Raw genomic sequence first — 17,882 nt, 5'->3', positions numbered from 1 at the left:
AGACCAGCGTGGCCATCATGGTGAAACCACGTCTCTACTAAAAATACAAGAATTAGCTGGGCATGGTTGCGGGCACCTGTAATTCTAGCTACTTGGGAGGCTGAGGCAGGAGAATTGTTTGAACCTGGGAGGCGAAGGTTGCAGTGAGCTGAGATTGCGCCATTGCACACCAGTCTAGGCAACAGGTGAGGCTCCGTCTCAAAAAAAAAAAAAAATATATGTGTGTGTGTGTGTGTATATATATATATATACATATATACACATGTATGTAGAGATTGCGGGACTGGACGTTGTTCTGGCTGGGTAAGTGATGAGTGAATGTGAAGATCTAGGACGTTACTGTACGCTACTCCAGAATTTATATAAACACCGAACACATTGACTAAATTTTTTTTTTTGAGACAGGATCTCACTTTGTTGCCCAGGCTGGAGTACAGAGGCACAATCTAGGTTCATTGTGACTTCTGGCTCCCAGGCCCAGGTGATCCTCCTGCCTCAGACTCCCAAGTACCTGGGAATACAGGCGCCTGCCACCATGCCCAGCTAATTTTTGTAGAGATGGGGTTTCACCATGTTGCCCAGGCTGGTCACTACTAAACTGATTTAAACTTTCTTTCTACAATAATAAATTAGCCTTAGTTCATGATAACTTTTTGTTTTTCGTTTTGTTGAGACAGAGTTTCACTCTGTTGCCCAGGCTGGAGTGCAGTGTAGGATCTCGGCTCACTGCTACCTCCTCCTCCCAGGTTCAAGCGATTCTCCTACCTCAGCCTCCCGAGTAGCTGGGACTACAGGCATGCGCCACCATGCTAATTTTTGTATTCTTAGTAGAGATGGGGTTTTGCTATGTTGGCCAGGCCAGTCTTGAACTCCTGACCGCAGGTGATCTGGCCACCTTGGCCTCCCAAAGTGCTGGGGTTACAAGCGTGAGCGACAGCACCCAGCCGAAATTATTTAGAGACAGGGTCTCCAGCCTCAGCCTCCCTAAGTGGTAGGATTACAGCTGAGGCACCCTGCGTGACCAACCTTTTTACTTTGTAAGCTTTTAAATTTTAACTTTGACTTCTGTAATAACACTTTGTGTTTACACACATGGTACAACTATACAAATATATTTTCTTTATATCCTTATTCTGAGTTTTTTTCTAGTTTAATTTTTTAAATATATATTTTACTTTTTAGGTTTTTGTTAAACACTAAGACAAATCCACACATTAGCCGAGGCCTATGCAGTAGGACCATCAGGACATCACTAAGTGATAGGAATTTTTCAGCTCCATTATAATCTTATGGGACCATCCTGTGTATGGGGTCCATGGTTGACAGAAACATTATGTGATGCATGACTGTAACTCAACAATATGTAACTGAAACATAGCAACAAGAACCTGTTTTATTTTTTCCAAATACAGATACAGAAGTTTGCGTGTTTTGCAAATATTGCTTCAAAGCAACATTTCTATATACAGCGCCTTCTGTTCTAATAGCGCGTAAACATAGGTATGTATCCACAGTGCAATGTTGGCTCATCAAGGATCCACCTTGCATATACTTACCACTTAAAGAAACAAAATGATTAGTCAAAGCGGAACTATTTTTGTCAAGGTAATTTTTTATAGGTGGATAGTTTTTCTCAAAAGACAAAACTTAGGTAGTGCACATACTTCTTTTTTTTCTTTTTCTTTTTTTTTTTTGAGACAGAGTCTTGTAGTTGTCACCCGGGCTGGAGTGCAAAGGCATGATCTCGGCGGCTCACTGCAACCTCCGCCTCCCAGGTTCCAGCAGTTCTCCTGCTTCAGCCTCCCGAGTAGCTGAGATTACAGGCGCCCGCCACCACGCCCGGCTAATTTTTGTATTTTTAGTAGAGACGGGGTTTCACCCTGTTGGCAGGCTGGTCTCAAACTCCTGACCTCAAGTGATCCACCCACCTCGGCCTCCCAAAGTGCTGGGATTACAGGCGTGAGCCACCGCACCCGGCTGGTAGTGCACATATTTCTAAATGGTAACAGCAATGTTTGCAAATAATGGTTTCCAGTGCTCCAACTTAGGATTAATTCACCTTGACCCAGGAATTGGGAATGGAGCCCCTCAACATGGCTTTAAATTAGGGAAGCACACTGAGGTTACAAGAACTTGGGGAATCTTCTCTGCTTCCCTAAAGTCACAACGAATGAAATGAGATTACTTCCTTTACCAAAAACTTAAACAATAAACCCAATAATGGCCAGTCGGCAAAATTAGGGCAATTCAGTTTCTGCTTCCATTGTTGAACAAGACATGAAATTGACTACATTAAAAGTTACAGCTTCCACAGATGTGATTAAAACTCAAATGTATTTTCAGAAAAGAAATATCAGTAATCTAATAATACAACAATCATCACACCTCACAGTTGTGGCTACAGAAAGCCATCCTGTTTCTTCCCTTTTCAGACTGCATAACAACTCTTACAGTGCAGCTGTCTGAACATACATGCCATGCATGCCTGTGCATTTCTTCCCACGCCAGAAATACCAACGTTAGCAGTGAGAAACAGCCTCTTGTAGAGGAATCGTCAGTTATAGATGTTATAGCCACATGTATTTTCTCTGATGGATCAGCTATAGCAGATCAGCTTATACTTGTCCTATAATTCATTATATATCAAATGGTGAGCAAATCACTAGACAGAACATTCCCTGAAATAGATTTTAGTACAGAGGCCTGAATTCATGTCCACAATGACCTGTGCTTAACTATTCCAAAGGTCGCTAAAGATACTGTTACTACTATTGAGATATTACTGGCTACTTCACGTTTACATAGTAAATGTTTGCAGCATATAACATTACAGACTCATAAACCCATAATTAACTTATAAGAGTTAATGGACAACTGTGCTTTGATTTTTGCCTTTAGTGATAAGTGATAAGAAAACGAAGTAGCGAAATGGGTCACTCCTCAAAGCATGGAACATTTTAACTTTGCCTAGTAAGGAAAAACAAAACAAAACATAGCAATTACATGTGGAACCGTAACCTGCAAAAGTAACACAAATATTGTCTCAGAAGGTACAAATAGGTTGTACCTGGACCGTAAGCAGCATAATCACCTTGATCTCACAAAATAATACAAACAGGAAATTTAAAATGTTAAAGTATAGTAACAAAATAATTCTGAAAACACTGACTACTGAAAATACCCTTCAGGAAGGAGAAAAGCGGCACATGTATAATTTGAAGTTTGTTTACAACAATATAAAATAAGGTAATTCCCCAAACCACATTCTTTGTAACAAATCTTTACAGTGAAAGAGTTTGAAATTTTGGGAAAAATTTTTGGACATTAAATAGAACGGGGAAGCTGTCAATATTAAGAAATGGGTAGAAAATGCTGTCCTTTGGGTTCCAGACCTTGCCTGCTTCAGTTTGGAATTCCTCCTAGATTCTTATTACTGTGAGATTCTAGTTCTTCCATAGGCTGTATGGGCTCTGCTACAAAAGCCATGACCCAGCCAGCTCTGGGGTGAAAGCATACAAACTTGTCCCCAGTACCATGAAGTCATGCAAGAGATGTGGTGAGAAAAGTGAAGAGTCCTAAGGAGAAAGCAGGGCAGCCAAGACTCTGCTCCTTCCCAACCTCCACAGCGTGGTGAGCTCACAACATTCCCATGAAGCTAGAAAAGGAAAATGATGTCTGCTGCCCAAACACCATGCCAGGAAGAAACCAGGGAGTTGGCATGTGCCCCAACCTGACAGAAAAGTCAATTAAATAAACTGCAAATTGAATTTACAACTGTCTCCAACTAAACTTTTTTGGCTCTCATTCCATTTATCATCAGTGGCACGATTTCAAGTGAAGTTTGTGCAAAAAGACTCCCTTCATTCAATGATGTGCACAGAAGAAGGGAATCCCGAGTCTATTTGCTACCTTTATGGTAGGCTTCGAGATCAGAGTGTCCTCCCACAGCCAAAATGGCCTCTTTGTCCAATGTCCATCACACTCCTGGCCCAGATCCCTGAAGTCAGTCGGTGTCACGTGCATTCAGCATGCTAGGTTTATTTATTTAAATATGCGAAGCTCCTCCTGCAGGTGCCCCAGGATTGTGCTCCCATGAGTTTTGGGTGCCCAGTTTCATGTTGAGCAACAGAGGGCGATCTGCTGCACCTTGCCCAGGTCCGTCAGCAGCTGCTTGATACAATGCTTGAGCTGCGGAAGCCTGGCCAGTGGCTCAGGGGGCTCCAGTTCCCCAGTGTAGTCCAGCCAGCTCTCCAACACTGTCGGCAGAAGAGAGAAATGAGACCCAGTGAGCTCCCAACACTTGATTTGCAAGAACATCAGCAAGCGTTTCAGCACCTTATTCCATCAGACCATTCATGGGCAAGGGAGGAAGGGCCATTTCAGCCAACACTGTGTCAACACCTGCTCTACAAAGTGGTACTCCCAGGACAAAACTCAAATGCTTTAGAGCAACACAGTCCAAAAGAACTTTCTGCAATGATGGAAATGGTGCAAGTCTGTGTCATCCAATATAGTAGCCACTAGCCATATGCAGCTATTGAGCGCTGGAAAATTGCTAGCGCAACTGAGGAACTGAATTTTAAATTTTATTCAATTTTGGTTAAACAGCCACAAATTGCCAGAGGCCACTGTTACCAGAGTCTAGGAGTCTCGGAAGGAAGCACCTTTCTGAGTGTTACTACTCACTCTTTAAAAAGCTTTCCCAGTCGGGCGCGGTGGCACGTGCCTATAATCCCAGCACTTTGGGAGGTCAAGGCAGGCAGATCACAAGGTCAAGAGATGGAGAGTATCTTGGCCAACGTGGTGAAACCCCATCTCCAATAAAAATACAAAAATTAGCCAGGCATGGTGGCACGTGCCTGTAGTCCCAGCTACTCGGGAGGCTGAGGCAGGAGAATTGCTTGAACCCAGGAGGCAGAGGTTGCAGTGAGCCGAGATCACACCACTGCACTCCAGCCTGGCAACAAAGCGAGACTCCATCTCAAAAAAATAAAAAATAAAAATAAATAAATAAATAAAATAAAAAATAAAAAGCTTTCCCATGCTGAAAATCAGAGAGGCTGGTGTTTTAGCATCCTGTCAAGAAAAATGAAAATCTACAGGGTCTTGAAAAGGTCTATTTGTATCATCATAAACTCTGATTTGCTTCATATTAATTCCTGATTGATACATAATCATCAGTGGCACAGAATACTCTGATATTATTTTCTCCCTTTAATTTTTTTTTCTTTTTTTGAGATGGAGTCTCACTGTGTCACCCAGGCTGGACTGCAGTGGCGCGATCTCAGTTCACTGCAATCTCTGCCTCCTAGGTTCAAGAGATTCTCCTGCCTCAGCCTCCCGAGTAGGTGGGATTACAGGCATGTGCCACCACGCCCAGCGAATTTCTGTGTTTTGGTCTCAAACTCCCGACCTCAGGTGATCCACCCACCTTGGCCTCCCAAAGTGCTAGGATTACAGGCATGAACAGGCATGGCCTTTTTTTTTCTCTTTTGAGACAGCGTTTCGCTCTTGTTGCCTGGGCTGGAGTACAATGTCATGATCTCGACTCACTGCAACCTTCGCCTCCTGGATTCTCCTGCCTCAGCCTCCTGAGTAGCTGGTATTACAGGCACAGGCCACCACGCCTGGCTAATTTTTGCATTTTTATTAGAGACGGGGTTTCGTCATGTTGGCCGGGCTGGTCTCAAACTCCTGACCTCAGGTGATCCACCCACCTTGGCCTCTCAAAGTGCTAGGATTATAGGCATGAGCCACCATGCCCAGCCCCTTTAAATATTTAATGTAAGATTTCAGGCATTAATTAACATTATCATTATTGATTCAATATCTAGAAAGCTGTCTCGCTTGTGAGAACAAGTATTTCTCTACAGAAAGATGTTTGTTCTTCCCCAAGCTACCCCCTAAAGCTCTGGCATTTCGGGAGAGACCATCTGGGAACCCTGCACCTTTGACAAGAACCACCCCCTGCAGGTAGCCCCTGTGCTTTCCCAGCCTGCCTAAAGCCTTTCTAGTCCATGCACCAACCTGTACTGAGCACCTTCTGGACCCTGGAGTGCAGCAAAAGGAAGGCCCATCCAGTACCTCTTCATCAAGCAGCCTGCAACCTACTGCACAATCCTCTCCTGTCCTCAAGACTCAGCCCTACCTTCCTCTCCACCTTTCTAAATCCTCTGTTTCCTGTGAGCTATTCTTTAGGGAAGCCTTCCCCAACCCCATACCCTGAATCTGGTCCTTGTGTTACAGGTGCTATGGTATCATGTGTTCTCCTTTGAGCATTTACTATGGTTTGTAATTACAGGTAATGGGATGATTTGATTAATATCTGTCTCTTCCACTAGATCAAGTTCCATGAGGGCTAAGGCTGAGTCTGCCTTGCTTGCCACTATGTCCCTAACACTCACCTGTGTCTGAAACGTGGCAAGCCTGCAACAAACACAGCGAGAGAAGGAATGTGTGGTCCAGCAAAATGCCCCACCCATTGCTCTGGGCCCTGTGTAGCTTATCCTCCTCCATCATATTTCTTGTTGGTATTTGGGGGTTCCAAGAAGGAGGAACCCTCTTTCTTCCTAATTCCAGCAAGTACAAGGACTTGGGAAATAAGAAAAATAAGACTGCCTCCTCAGACTTAAGCTTGAAAACCAAGAGTAAAAGATCAGTCACGTGAGAGGAACTAGTGGCCTCCTGAGCAAGAAAACTGCATAGTGACCAGTTTCAGAACACCAGTAAGTCTTTAAAAAAAAAACAAAACAAAACTAGAAGGAGACAGGGGACTGCTCAGCAAACAGGCACAAGAATAAATGGAGAGGCCAGGCGCGGTGGCTCACACCTGTAATCCCAACACTTTGGGAGGTCGAGGGAGGTGGATCACCTGAGGTCAGGAATTCAAGACCAGCCTAGCCAACATGGTGAAACCCGTCTCTATTTAAAATACAAAATTAGCCGGGTGTGGTGGCAGGCATCTGCCTGCTATTTGGGAGACTGAGGAAGGGAGAATTGCTTGAACCTGGGAGGCAGAGGCTTCAGTAAGCCAAGATGATGCCACTGTACTCCTGCCTGGGCGAGAAAGAGTGAGACCCCATGTCTAAATAAATAAATAAATAAATAAATAAATAAATAAATAAATAAATAAATGGAGAAAAGGCAGTCAAGACTGGATGGGTCATTCCAACAGCAAAGAGAGTCAGTCAATCTTTTGCAAGATGATCCTATGATCCTACAGTTGCTGAGAGGCCCCTCTTAAGGTCACCCTAACTACCTCAGATCTAGTTCCAGGCTCACCAAAGACATCCCGATACTACAGTGGCCCAGGAGGCATGCACAGTATGAAGGTGCACCAACGCTCAGACTGGAAGAGTCTAAGCCACTCAGTAGTGCCTGAGCTTGGTTAACAAGAGTGTGTGGAATTCCTAGGATGGAAGCTGTCTGTCAAGGTCTGCTGGGCTGAAGAACAAAGCCAGGACTGTGGGAAGTCAACAGCATCTCCTCTGGACCCCCGCATCCAGCAGGCCAGCCTGTCCACACCATGTGCTGCACCATCCCAAGTGTCTCTTTTAAAGATGCAGAACAGCTTCCAACTAGTATACTGGTTGCTAGCAAGACAGAAGGTTACAGAGGAAAAATTTCTGTTCAAATACACTAAGATCATCTGTATAGATACCACTGCTCATCAAGGCAATATTTTTTATTTAAGAAAATAATATCTCTAATGCCAAAAGACTTTTTTACTTTTCATGGTCATTAAATATCCTTTGTCTTTTAAAGTACTGTTCAGGCCGGGCGCAGTGGCTCACGCCTGTAATCCCAGCACTTTGGGAAGCCGAGGCAGGCAGATCACGAGGTCAGGACTTCAAGACCAGCCTGGCCGACATAGTGAAACCCTGTCTCTACTAAAAATACAAAAATTAGCCAGGCATGGCAGCATGCGCCTGTAATCCCAGTTACTTGGGAGACTGAGGCAGGAGAATTGCTTGAACCCAGGAGGTGGAGGTTATGGTGAGCTGAGATCATGCCACTGCACTCCAGCCTGGGCAGCAGACTGAGACTCCGTCTCAAAAATTAATTAATTAATTAATTAAGGGAGGAGACCACCCCTCATATTGTCTTATGCCCAATTTCTGCCTCCAAAGAAAGAAGAAGCAAAAACTAAAAGGCAGAAATGAAATCCACAGGCAGACAGCCTGGTGCCGCACCCTGGGCCTGGTAGTTAAAGATTGACCCCGACCTAATTGGTTCTGTTATCTATAGATTACAGACATTGTATAGAAATGCACTGTGAAAATCCCTATCCTGTTTTGTTCTGATCTAATTACCGGTGCACGCAGCCCCCAGTCACGTACCCCCTGCTTGCTCAATCAGTCATGATCCTCTCACATGCACCCCCTTAGAGTTGTGAGCCCTTAAAAGGGACAGGAATTGCTCACTTGGGGAGCTCGGCTCTTGAGACAAAAGTCTTGCTGATGCCCCTGGCCGAATAAACCCCTTCCTTCTTTAACTCAGTGTCTGAGGAGTTTTGTCTGCCACTCATCCTGCTACAAAATAAAGTACTGTTCACATAACTACATAAATAATTAAATAATGGCCAATTGTAAAACAATGGCATATATATATATATATATATATATATATATATATATACACACACATACATTTCATCTAATAGCTTACTAGGCTTTTTTTTTTAAAAAAAAGAAATGGGGTCTTGCTCTGTCACCCACGCTGGAGTACGGTGACACGATCATAGCTCACTGTAACCTTGAACTCCTGGCCTCAAGTGATCCTCTTGCCTTGGCCTCCCAAAGCACTGGGATTACAAGGGTGAGCCACCACGCCAAGCCAGCTTTTAAATTTTTTAAAATTTTTTATTTTTTAGACTAAGTCTTGCTCTGTTGCCCAGTCTGGAGCGCAGTGATATGATCTCAGCTCACTGCAACCTCTGCCTCCTAGGTTCAAGTAATTCTCCTGCTTCAGCCTCCCGAGTAGCTAGGATTACAGTTGTGCACCACCACACCTGGCTAAGCAGGCCAGCTTTTTAAAAAAGGAATGTTACATCCAAATTCCTATTTAAAAACTTGGTTATGAAAGCTTAGTTTATCTTGGTGTTTAAATAAAGAGTTGATTCCCTAAAAAGGGATTCTGATTACTCTTAAATACTATGCAAAAGTCTGTTTACCTAAATAAAATCTTTAAGCTTTATCATTTATTTTAATGCTTTCTTAGTATCTCTCTCAGGGCCTAGAGTCTTAGAAATGTACAGAATATGTGACTCTGAGTCAGCGAGACATACAAGAGGCCAAAGAAGGGCGTTCAGGCCTACCATTCTTGCCACACCGCCCATTCGGCACATCCAGGGCTAGAGAGGCTGAACCTGGCTGAAGAGAGGATTAAGGAGGTAAGATGTGAGTAGACTTTAACTTCTCCCCTCAGGGAAGGTCCCTGTGGCAACAACCGAATAGTCACCCTGTTTCCATGGTGATAATCCTATTTTCAGGGGCTCGGAGCCACTCCTACTGCTATTCTCTCAAGAGCTACACTTTTTTGTCTAGCGTTATATCCTCCTTCAGCTCTCTAATAATAGGTTTTTCACAGACAGTGGCATCAGTTACAATTCCTTTTTTTAGTTTATTTTTTTAGAGACAGGGTCTGTGTTACACAGGCTGGAGTACAGTGGCATAATCACAGCTCACTACAGCCTCCAACTCCTGGACTCAAGCAGTCCTCCCACCTCAGCCTCCCAAGTAGCTGGGACTCCACCCCTACACTTGGCTAATTTTATTTTTTGTAGAGACTGTGATGCCCAGGCTGGCCTGAAGCAATCCTCCCACCTTAACCTCCCAAAGTACTGAGATTATAGGTGTGAGCCACCACACCCAGCCTAGGTCTTGCTGTCTCTCTCACTGTCCTCCAACAGGGCAACCCTTTCTCCAGTCGAGCCAGATCATCTACCCTGAGTCCTCTCCAGTAGGAAACACCATCACTCTCCTTAAAGCTCAACTTCAGTCTCAGCAGTTTTAGGAAGCCCTCCTGTTAGCACTCTCCTCCCCTGGCATGGCATCAGCCACATGTGTCCTGGCCACACTTCATGGCCCTCACTTGTATAACAGATGGCATTTTCTTCTGAGTTATTTCATGTATGTTTTATATTCCCAGTTACAGTAAAAAATCATAGCTGGACTGTACCCAGAATCCTCAAACATTTCTTTCTTAACTCGGCTCCATTTTTAACATGAAAACAAATAATTAGGGAATATTTCAACAACCCAAACCGTCAACTTCCTGGAGAGAGACTGAACTTGATCATGTTCATCATTACAGGTTTGATCCTCCAGGCCTGTCCGTGACCACCAATATCTGGGAGGAATACCTGGGGCTACACAAATGACTCAGGCAAATTCTCAAATCTCTATTGGCTTATGAGCAGAAAGCTTCATTTTAGATTTTATCAAAGATTGAAATAAGAGGTTTTTCAGATTAAATCCTCAGATACCCTAAAACTCAAGTCAAAATTTTAATTTCTCACAGAACTTGTTTGTAAAGATTCGCTTAGATCACACATTTCCTGCAAGCAGGACTGCCAGTTGCCCTCTCTCTGCATACTCAACTTCACAGAAGGGGTCAGTCAGACAAGCGAGGCAGGACCCAACATCATGCAGATCTTGCACCTGATAAATACTAAAATTAAGGCTCGTCCATCCTGAGGGGAGAATGGAGGTGGGGAGAGGCTGAAAAGAAGAGAAGTAAGGAGTACAGTGGTCCCTGTAAACTAAGATTGGGGGGTTCAGAAAGCAGCTCGTCTGGGGGTGCTCAGAGTGCATGCCAATGCACAGGGGGCCAAGGAGGGAGCCCTACCATCCAGCTCCTTCTCAATGGAGTCCATCCTGTGCGTCACTTCATCCTGAAGAGATTCCACGTGGGTCAGCAGGTTAAACTGCCACTGGTGCTGGGAGCTCAGCAGCCCCTCTCCGCCTCTGTCCAGCAGCTTCCGAGCAGGGGCTTCCTCTGGTAGAGCCTTTTTGGAGACATATTCCTTCACCTGGGGATGCAATGACATAGAAATGACTGAATGGAGATCGCCCCTGGCCCATTTTTCAACCAGCCAGCATTTGCAGCCATCTGAAATACTAGCTGCAGTTTCAATACTCCAAATCCCTACCTCCCTTTCCTATTTCCTACTTCGGAACTGGGCAGAAGCTTGCCCACTGTACCAATTCCAATGACCTCAAGGTAGCACTCTAGCTTGGGGACCCACAGCTGCTTCCTACTGACTGGGCCAATGTCCTAGCCTATAGTAAGCCTCACAGAATGGCTTCCAGAGCCCTGAGAGCTGATTAGAGCAGGGCTAGTGCAGACGAGGGTTAGTACACGGGAGTCACACCAACGAGTTTCAAGTCTCAGCTCCATCTCCTGCTGAATGTGCGAGTCTAGATGGACTACTTCATGTCCCTGAGCCTCTGCTCCCTCGGTGGAAGGATGGGGGTAGTAAAACCTATTTGGAAGGTTCACAAGGATGATATAGGGTAAGGCACATAAAAGCAAGGTCAGCTTACCATCAATGGAAGAGACTGTTAACCCTGGTTGCTTTGCTGCAGCCCAGTATTTCCTGACTTTGTTTTATGTGCCAGATACCTCTAGGAAACCTGCCTGATCCACAGGACCACTAACTTTTTCTAGGATTTGGTCATCCTTTCATTCATCCATTTGAAATGAAATAGATTCTAGCCAATATTTATTTAGTACTTACTATGTGCAAAACAATGTGCTGAGGGATTTTCACAAATACGTTCCATAGTAACTGAGGGGCTTCACTGGCCCCATTCTACCAGCAAGAAAACAGGTCTGGTCAGGAAGGTGAAGTAACCCGCTCAGAATCACAGTAAGAGGCTGAGCCCAGAACTGAAACTGCGTCTGTCTCAAGACTGTGTCCTTACCACCTTGCCCAACACTGTTTAGACACAGTCAAGGGCACAAGGATGAATGAGGTACAATCCCCTCCCTTGAGGGGCTTGTAATCTAGGATCCCCTTGGCACTATGCAGCAATGTATTTAACGCTGGTGACACCAACCTGCAGGAGAAAGTCTGGGAAGTAAGGATGATGAGGCAGAGGAACTCTCAAATCATACAAAGCCTCACTGACAACTGAGGACAGGGCACAATGAGCCTAGTGAGCAGTTAGAGATGAAAACACTGCAAATGAGGTGACACAAGGGGGTTCTAGAAGACAGTGACTTGAATAACAAAAACACCAAAAGTGGCTCTTGGGAAAACTGATGAAACCAGCAATATTTTGACAAAGTGTACCATTTTTACCACAGGGCTTCAAAGTTAAAAGTCAAAATAAAGCTATCATACAACTGGATTGAAAAAATTCTGCCTAACAAAACATTTGACTCATTGTTTGCTCATGCTAAGAATTAACATCTAGGTGCAATTATAATGCAAATTGCCTTAAAGAAAAAGTGAGTTTTCCTAACCCAATTCTCCTTGCTACTTCCCACCTCTCCCTTCCTCTGCACCCACGCCCCCACGACCCGCCACTCTTGACTATGCCATTATGTGGGTGCTTCCTGGAACCTAGGATCTTTGGCTTAAGTGGGCTCTCCTGACTGTGCACCCATTTTGGCAAACCAAAAAATATTTATGGTAAGCAAATTTAAATATAGTTTTATTAATAAATATCTTCCATAGAACATTCAAACCTAGGAGGAGAACTTACAAGCACTCACGCAATGAATGAAGAACAAGTACAAGCCAGCCACATACCTTTGGGGAGCCGGGTTTGGGGTCACTGTCCCCCTTGCTCCTGTCTTGGTCTAGAGGCCAACCCAGGCGCGGGGAGAGGGAATCATCGCCGTTCTCGTGGAGGGGGTTGACTGCATCGTCGAGGGCAGAGCCCCTCGTCTCCACCACCAGCTTCTGCTCCACGGCAGGGTAGTAGGCACGGGGCTTCTGGTAGCAGTGCTCACTGGTGATATAGGACTCCTCCACAGAACGCGGCAGGGGCAGGGCCAGGGGCCTGGGCTTCTCCACTGCCCCGTTCAAAGTTCTATAGCTTGGGGCTTCCTCCTTGCTCCTGGTGTCAGTGACAGGGATGTTTTTGAATTGAGATCTCCCCTCCCCTGAGTGCTGTTTCCAAGGCTGGCACCACAGTGGCAGATCAGGATGCTCCCGGCTTCTGTTGAGAGGACAAAGAGGGCATGGGTTTTGGAGTAACTGGACGATTGCAGGGGTTCCCAATTCCTAAATACTCTCCCAGTAGGGACAGCAGCTCCACCTAGACCATCTGACCACACACTACCATTTGCTAAACAAGAAGGAATGTGAATCTGTGGTCTCCTAGGAGACCACTCCTTAGTGAGCTCCCACTGTGGTCACACGCAGTGAGTGGGACTGGACTCTCACTCAGAAGACCTGAATGGATTTCAACTCTGGGACAACTCACTTAACCAGCCTCATTCCTACTTCCTCCTCTGTGAAACTGGGCTAATTATCTGTCTGATCTGTCTGCTACTGTAAACTAAAAATAAAATTCTAAGACCCTCAACCAACTTGAATGGACCCCTCTTAGCCAAGAGCATTCCAACATTAACCTGAAAAAGTAGTTCAGGCCATGATGGGAAGGGAGTCAGACAATCCTCCTACCTTTGGAACTCATGCACAACTGACCAGCATTAACATTAAAACAGAGACCCTAAGACTGACAAAACAGACTGTTTGTAGCAATAAGATACCAAATAACAGATAGCAGGTACTGTAATTAATCAAAGTATTTTACCCCGAAATACATTTCTTTGACATATTTTGAACTAGCCCTGCAAAGCTGTCTCTTGTGGGGAAATCTACATTCTATAGAAATCCCCTTTCCTTTCCAGGTCTTTTCCTGTGCCAGGAGAAAACTAAGTAAGAGTCTGGCACCTTTTTAGGTCTGATAAGAAACATTTACGATCTATTCTCTCTGAAGCCTGCTACCTGGAGGCTTCATCTACATAGTAAGAACTCTGGTCTCTACGACCCCTTATTTTAACCCAGACACTCCTTTCTTCCTTCCTTTCTTTCTTTTCTTTGTTTTCTTTCTTTTCTTTCTTTCCTTCCTTCCTTTTCTCTTTCTTCCTTCCTTTCCTTCCTTTTGTCTTCCTTCCTTTCCTTCCTTTTGTCTTCATTCTTTCCCTTTCTTTTATCTTCCTTCCTTCCCCTTTCTTCCCTCCCTTTTCTCTTCCTCCCTTCCCTTCCTTTTCTCTTTCTCCCTACCCTCCCCTTCCTTCACTTTCTCTCTCTTCCCTACTTCTTTTTTTTCTTCCTTCCTTCCTTTTCTCTCTCTCTCTTTCTTTCTTCTTCTTCTTCTTCTTCTTTTTTTTTTTTGACAGAGTTTTGCTCTTGTTACCCAGGCTGGAGTGCAATGGTGCAATCTCGGCTCACTGCAACCTCTGCCTCCAGGTTCAAGCAATTCTCCTGCCTCAGCCTCCCAAGTAGCTGGGATTACAGGTATGCGCCACCATGCCCAACTAATTTTGTATTTTTAGTAGAGATGTGGTTTCTCCATGTTGGTCTCGAACTCCCGACCTCAGGTGATCCATCTACCTCAGTCTCCCAAAGTTCTGGGAGCCCAAAGGCATGAGCCACTGCACCTGGCGACAGGCCTTTAGATAATAACTTAACTCTTTAGATAATAACTTAATTCTTTCAATCAATTGCCAATCAGAAAATCTTTGAATCTACCTCTAACCCACCCCTCAAGTTGTCCTGCCTTTCTGGACCCATCCAATGTACTTCTTATATGTATTGATGTCTTATGTCTCCCTAAAATGTATGTAGCCTGTATGTAGCCTGACCACCTTGGGCTCATGTTCTCAGGACCTCCTGAGGCTGTCTCACAAGTCAAAGTCCTCATATTTGGCTCAGAATAAATCTCTTTAAGTATTTTACAGAATTTGACTCTTTTTGCCAACTGAGTTTCATAACAATTAAATGACTTAATGGTGGCCTAAAGTGCTCTTCAAATGTGACTTACTAAAAATAAGCTTAACTTATTAATGAACAGTCACAATGATCCCAGCATGTAATGGCATTCAATTACAAAAATGCAATGATTACCCAGGGGTTAAAAAAATAAAATCAACTGTCATTTATGTATAGGCCATTAATGATAAAGCTTCTAAAAATTATTCTGAAACTTTGTTTTCACCATTCCAAAGAAAAAAGTTTGTTATTGAAGAAAAGAACAGAGATTCTTACCCTTTTTAGGGCCACAGACTCCTGTGAGCATCTACTGAAAGCTGTGCCTCCATGTATGTGCACATAAAATGTTGTGGATGCCTTCCTGTACCTTCCTGTGAAAGTGGAAGTGGCGGCCGGGCGCGGTGGCTCACACCTGTAATCCCAGCACTTTGGGAGGCCGAGACGGGCGGATCACGAGGTCAGGAGATCGAAACCATCCTGGCTAACACAGTGAAACCCCGTCTCTACTAAAAATACAAAAAACTAGCCGGGCGAGGTGGCGGCGCCTGTAGTCCCAGCTACTCGGGAGGCTGAGGCAGGAGAATGGCGTGAACCCGGGAGGTGGAGCTTGCAGTGAGCTGAGATCTGGCCACTGCACTCCAGCCTGGGTGACAGAGCGAGACTCCGTCTCAAAAACAAAAAAAACAAACAAAAAAAAAAAGAAAGTGGAAGTGGCCATATACATGAAGGCACAGAGTGATGTTACAGAACTAAAATTCTGCTCCCAAGGGCCTGCAACTATCCCGTCTCAGCTCTCCCACTCCAGCAATCCCATACCACTGCTAGCCACTGAGGAAGAGGGGGAAACAATTGGCATCAATTGTTTGGGACACCTCCAGACAGGTTATCAGCCTGTCCCAGGAACCTACTCAGGACCCAGACATACCACTGAAATCACAATTGCTCAGGGGAAATGGGAGTCATGGTTAACTTTCAGGTCCATGGTTAACTTTTCAGGTTAACATGGAACACACAAGCCAGAGTACAGACCTGCTCTTTATTAAAAAATCCATTAAAGTCGTTGCTTCCTCCCACCTACAATTTTCATTGTTCCAGCTGAGATCTGAAGGTGCTACTCCTCACAAGCATGACCCTGCCGTTTCCTTGCAAGCCCTGTCAATCATGAAGAAGGTAAGCACAGCCATCCAGGCCATGTTATTTATGGTGACAGATGCTCTGAAGTTAGTCCCAGTTTTATTGTTTGTCTTTGAAAATAAATTCACCGGGTCACTGGGGAACAATATTTCTGAGAATAAAAACCCAGAGCCCGTGACAACGGAGACCATCCATGAATACAGAGACACACTGGGGCCACCTTCCCCTTTCCCAGGATCTTTTCTCCATTCATAATAAGTACCAAGATCTTCCTATGCCTTCTTCTGAATTGCTAGAAGACAGATTTAATTCTACTACAAACAAAGCCATTTCTATAAAGATGGAGGATCTAGATAAGGATTCAGAAGGGACAAGGGGCTGGGCGCAGTGGCTCACACCTGTAATCCCAGCGCTTTAGGAGGCCGAGGCAGGCAAAGCACTTGAGCCCAGGAGTTTTGAGACCAGCCTGGGCAACATGGCAAAACCCAGTCTCTACTAAAAATATGAAAACTAGCCAGGCGTGGTGGTACATGCCTATAATCCCAGCTACTGGAGAGGCTGAGGCATAAGAATCACTTGAACTAGGGAGGCAGAAGTTTCAGTGAGCCGAGATTGTACCACTGCACTCTAGCCTGGGTGACAGAGTGAGATCCTTGTCTCAAAAACAAAAAAAGAAGGGGCAAGCCTCCAGAATATGGGCCAAGGCCAGGAACACTGACATTTCAGTAAGGAAAAAAGAGAACAGCATCTGACAGAACCCTCAAATGAAAAGAAATGCAGGCGCCTGTAGGGCCAGCTACTCAGGAAGCTAAGGTGTGAGGATAACAATTATTATTTTTAAAAAGTTCAGCCCTATTAAGACTGTCGAAAAGAAAATAATAAAAATAAAAGAAATATGAGCCAGACACAGTGGCTCACACCTATAACCCCAGCACGTTGGGAGGGCAAGGCAGGTAGATCACTTGACCAGCCTGGGCAACACAGCAAGACCCCATCTCTAAAAAAAAAAAAAAAAACCACACACATTTTTTTTAAAGAAATATAACAAAGTTTACAATCAGGAGTAGCCCAAGGTTTCCCAGGTACTCACGTGGACCACCATCCACCTACTTCATTTAATTGCTGCCATCTCATTAAAAACAAACTCATTTGGTTTATATGGGGTTAAGTTTTCCTATTTTATGAAATGTGAGGAAATAGCTTGTCTCTGACATCCTATCTAGAGCTGTCATTTGATTCAGTTTACCTCAACAGATTTTGTCACAGCAACTGCTAATTGCCCCAGCATCCAACCTCCCCTTTTCCTTTTATCCCCACCCCCACCCCTACTCCTAAATATAAGCAGGGCCTGTGGCCACCTGCCTAGCCTGCCCTGCCATTAGGCCTGTCCAAGAAACTATTTGCCCTCCCTCTTCTTTTTCTCTTTTCCCCCTACTGGGGACTGGGGCAGGCTGAGGTGCAGGTGAAACTGCTTCAACCATGCAAACAGAGGTAATCCCAAGAGAATGCCAGAACAATAAGACAAAAGGAACCTAAGATAAGGGGAACCCTAAGAGAATGCTGGAGCCATAAGACAGAAGGAAACAAAGTTCCCAACCCCACAGATGGAGAAAGGCCACTTACCTAGCCTAGATCCCTGCCTAGCCTTGAACCATTCATTTATATGAGAAAGAAACTTGTTTTGTTTGAGCCTCTATTTGGGGGGTCCTTGTTATAGCAGCTCAGCTTTTACCCAAACCAATGCAGACCCTTGTTGAACATTCCCTCCTCAACCACCTTTGTCACAGAGATCTTG

General features: G+C 44.6%; 1 protein-coding gene across 4 annotated transcripts in view; it reads right to left on the bottom strand.

Moving 5' to 3' along the window:
- Window positions 1–1,368: 1,368 nt before the first annotated feature.
- Window positions 1,369–17,882, bottom strand: part of PHF20 (PHD finger protein 20) — a 170,099-nt gene continuing 153,585 nt past the window's right edge. For all 4 annotated transcript variants that reach the window (XM_030914946.1, XM_030914947.1, XM_030914948.1 and 1 more), the window contains 3 exons: window positions 12,761–13,172; window positions 10,849–11,032; window positions 1,369–4,256 (listed from right to left, as the gene is read on the bottom strand). In XM_030914946.1, coding sequence (XP_030770806.1) covers window positions 4,114–4,256; window positions 10,849–11,032; window positions 12,761–13,172 — 739 coding nt within the window. In that variant the 3' untranslated portion in view covers window positions 1,369–4,113. The remainder of the gene's footprint in view (window positions 4,257–10,848; window positions 11,033–12,760; window positions 13,173–17,882) is intronic.

The sequence above is a fragment of the Rhinopithecus roxellana genome, chromosome 13, assembly GCF_007565055.1.
Source record: "Rhinopithecus roxellana isolate Shanxi Qingling chromosome 13, ASM756505v1, whole genome shotgun sequence".
Lineage (NCBI taxonomy): Eukaryota > Metazoa > Chordata > Mammalia > Primates > Cercopithecidae > Rhinopithecus > Rhinopithecus roxellana.
This window is presented reverse-complemented; position numbering and strand designations above follow the sequence as displayed.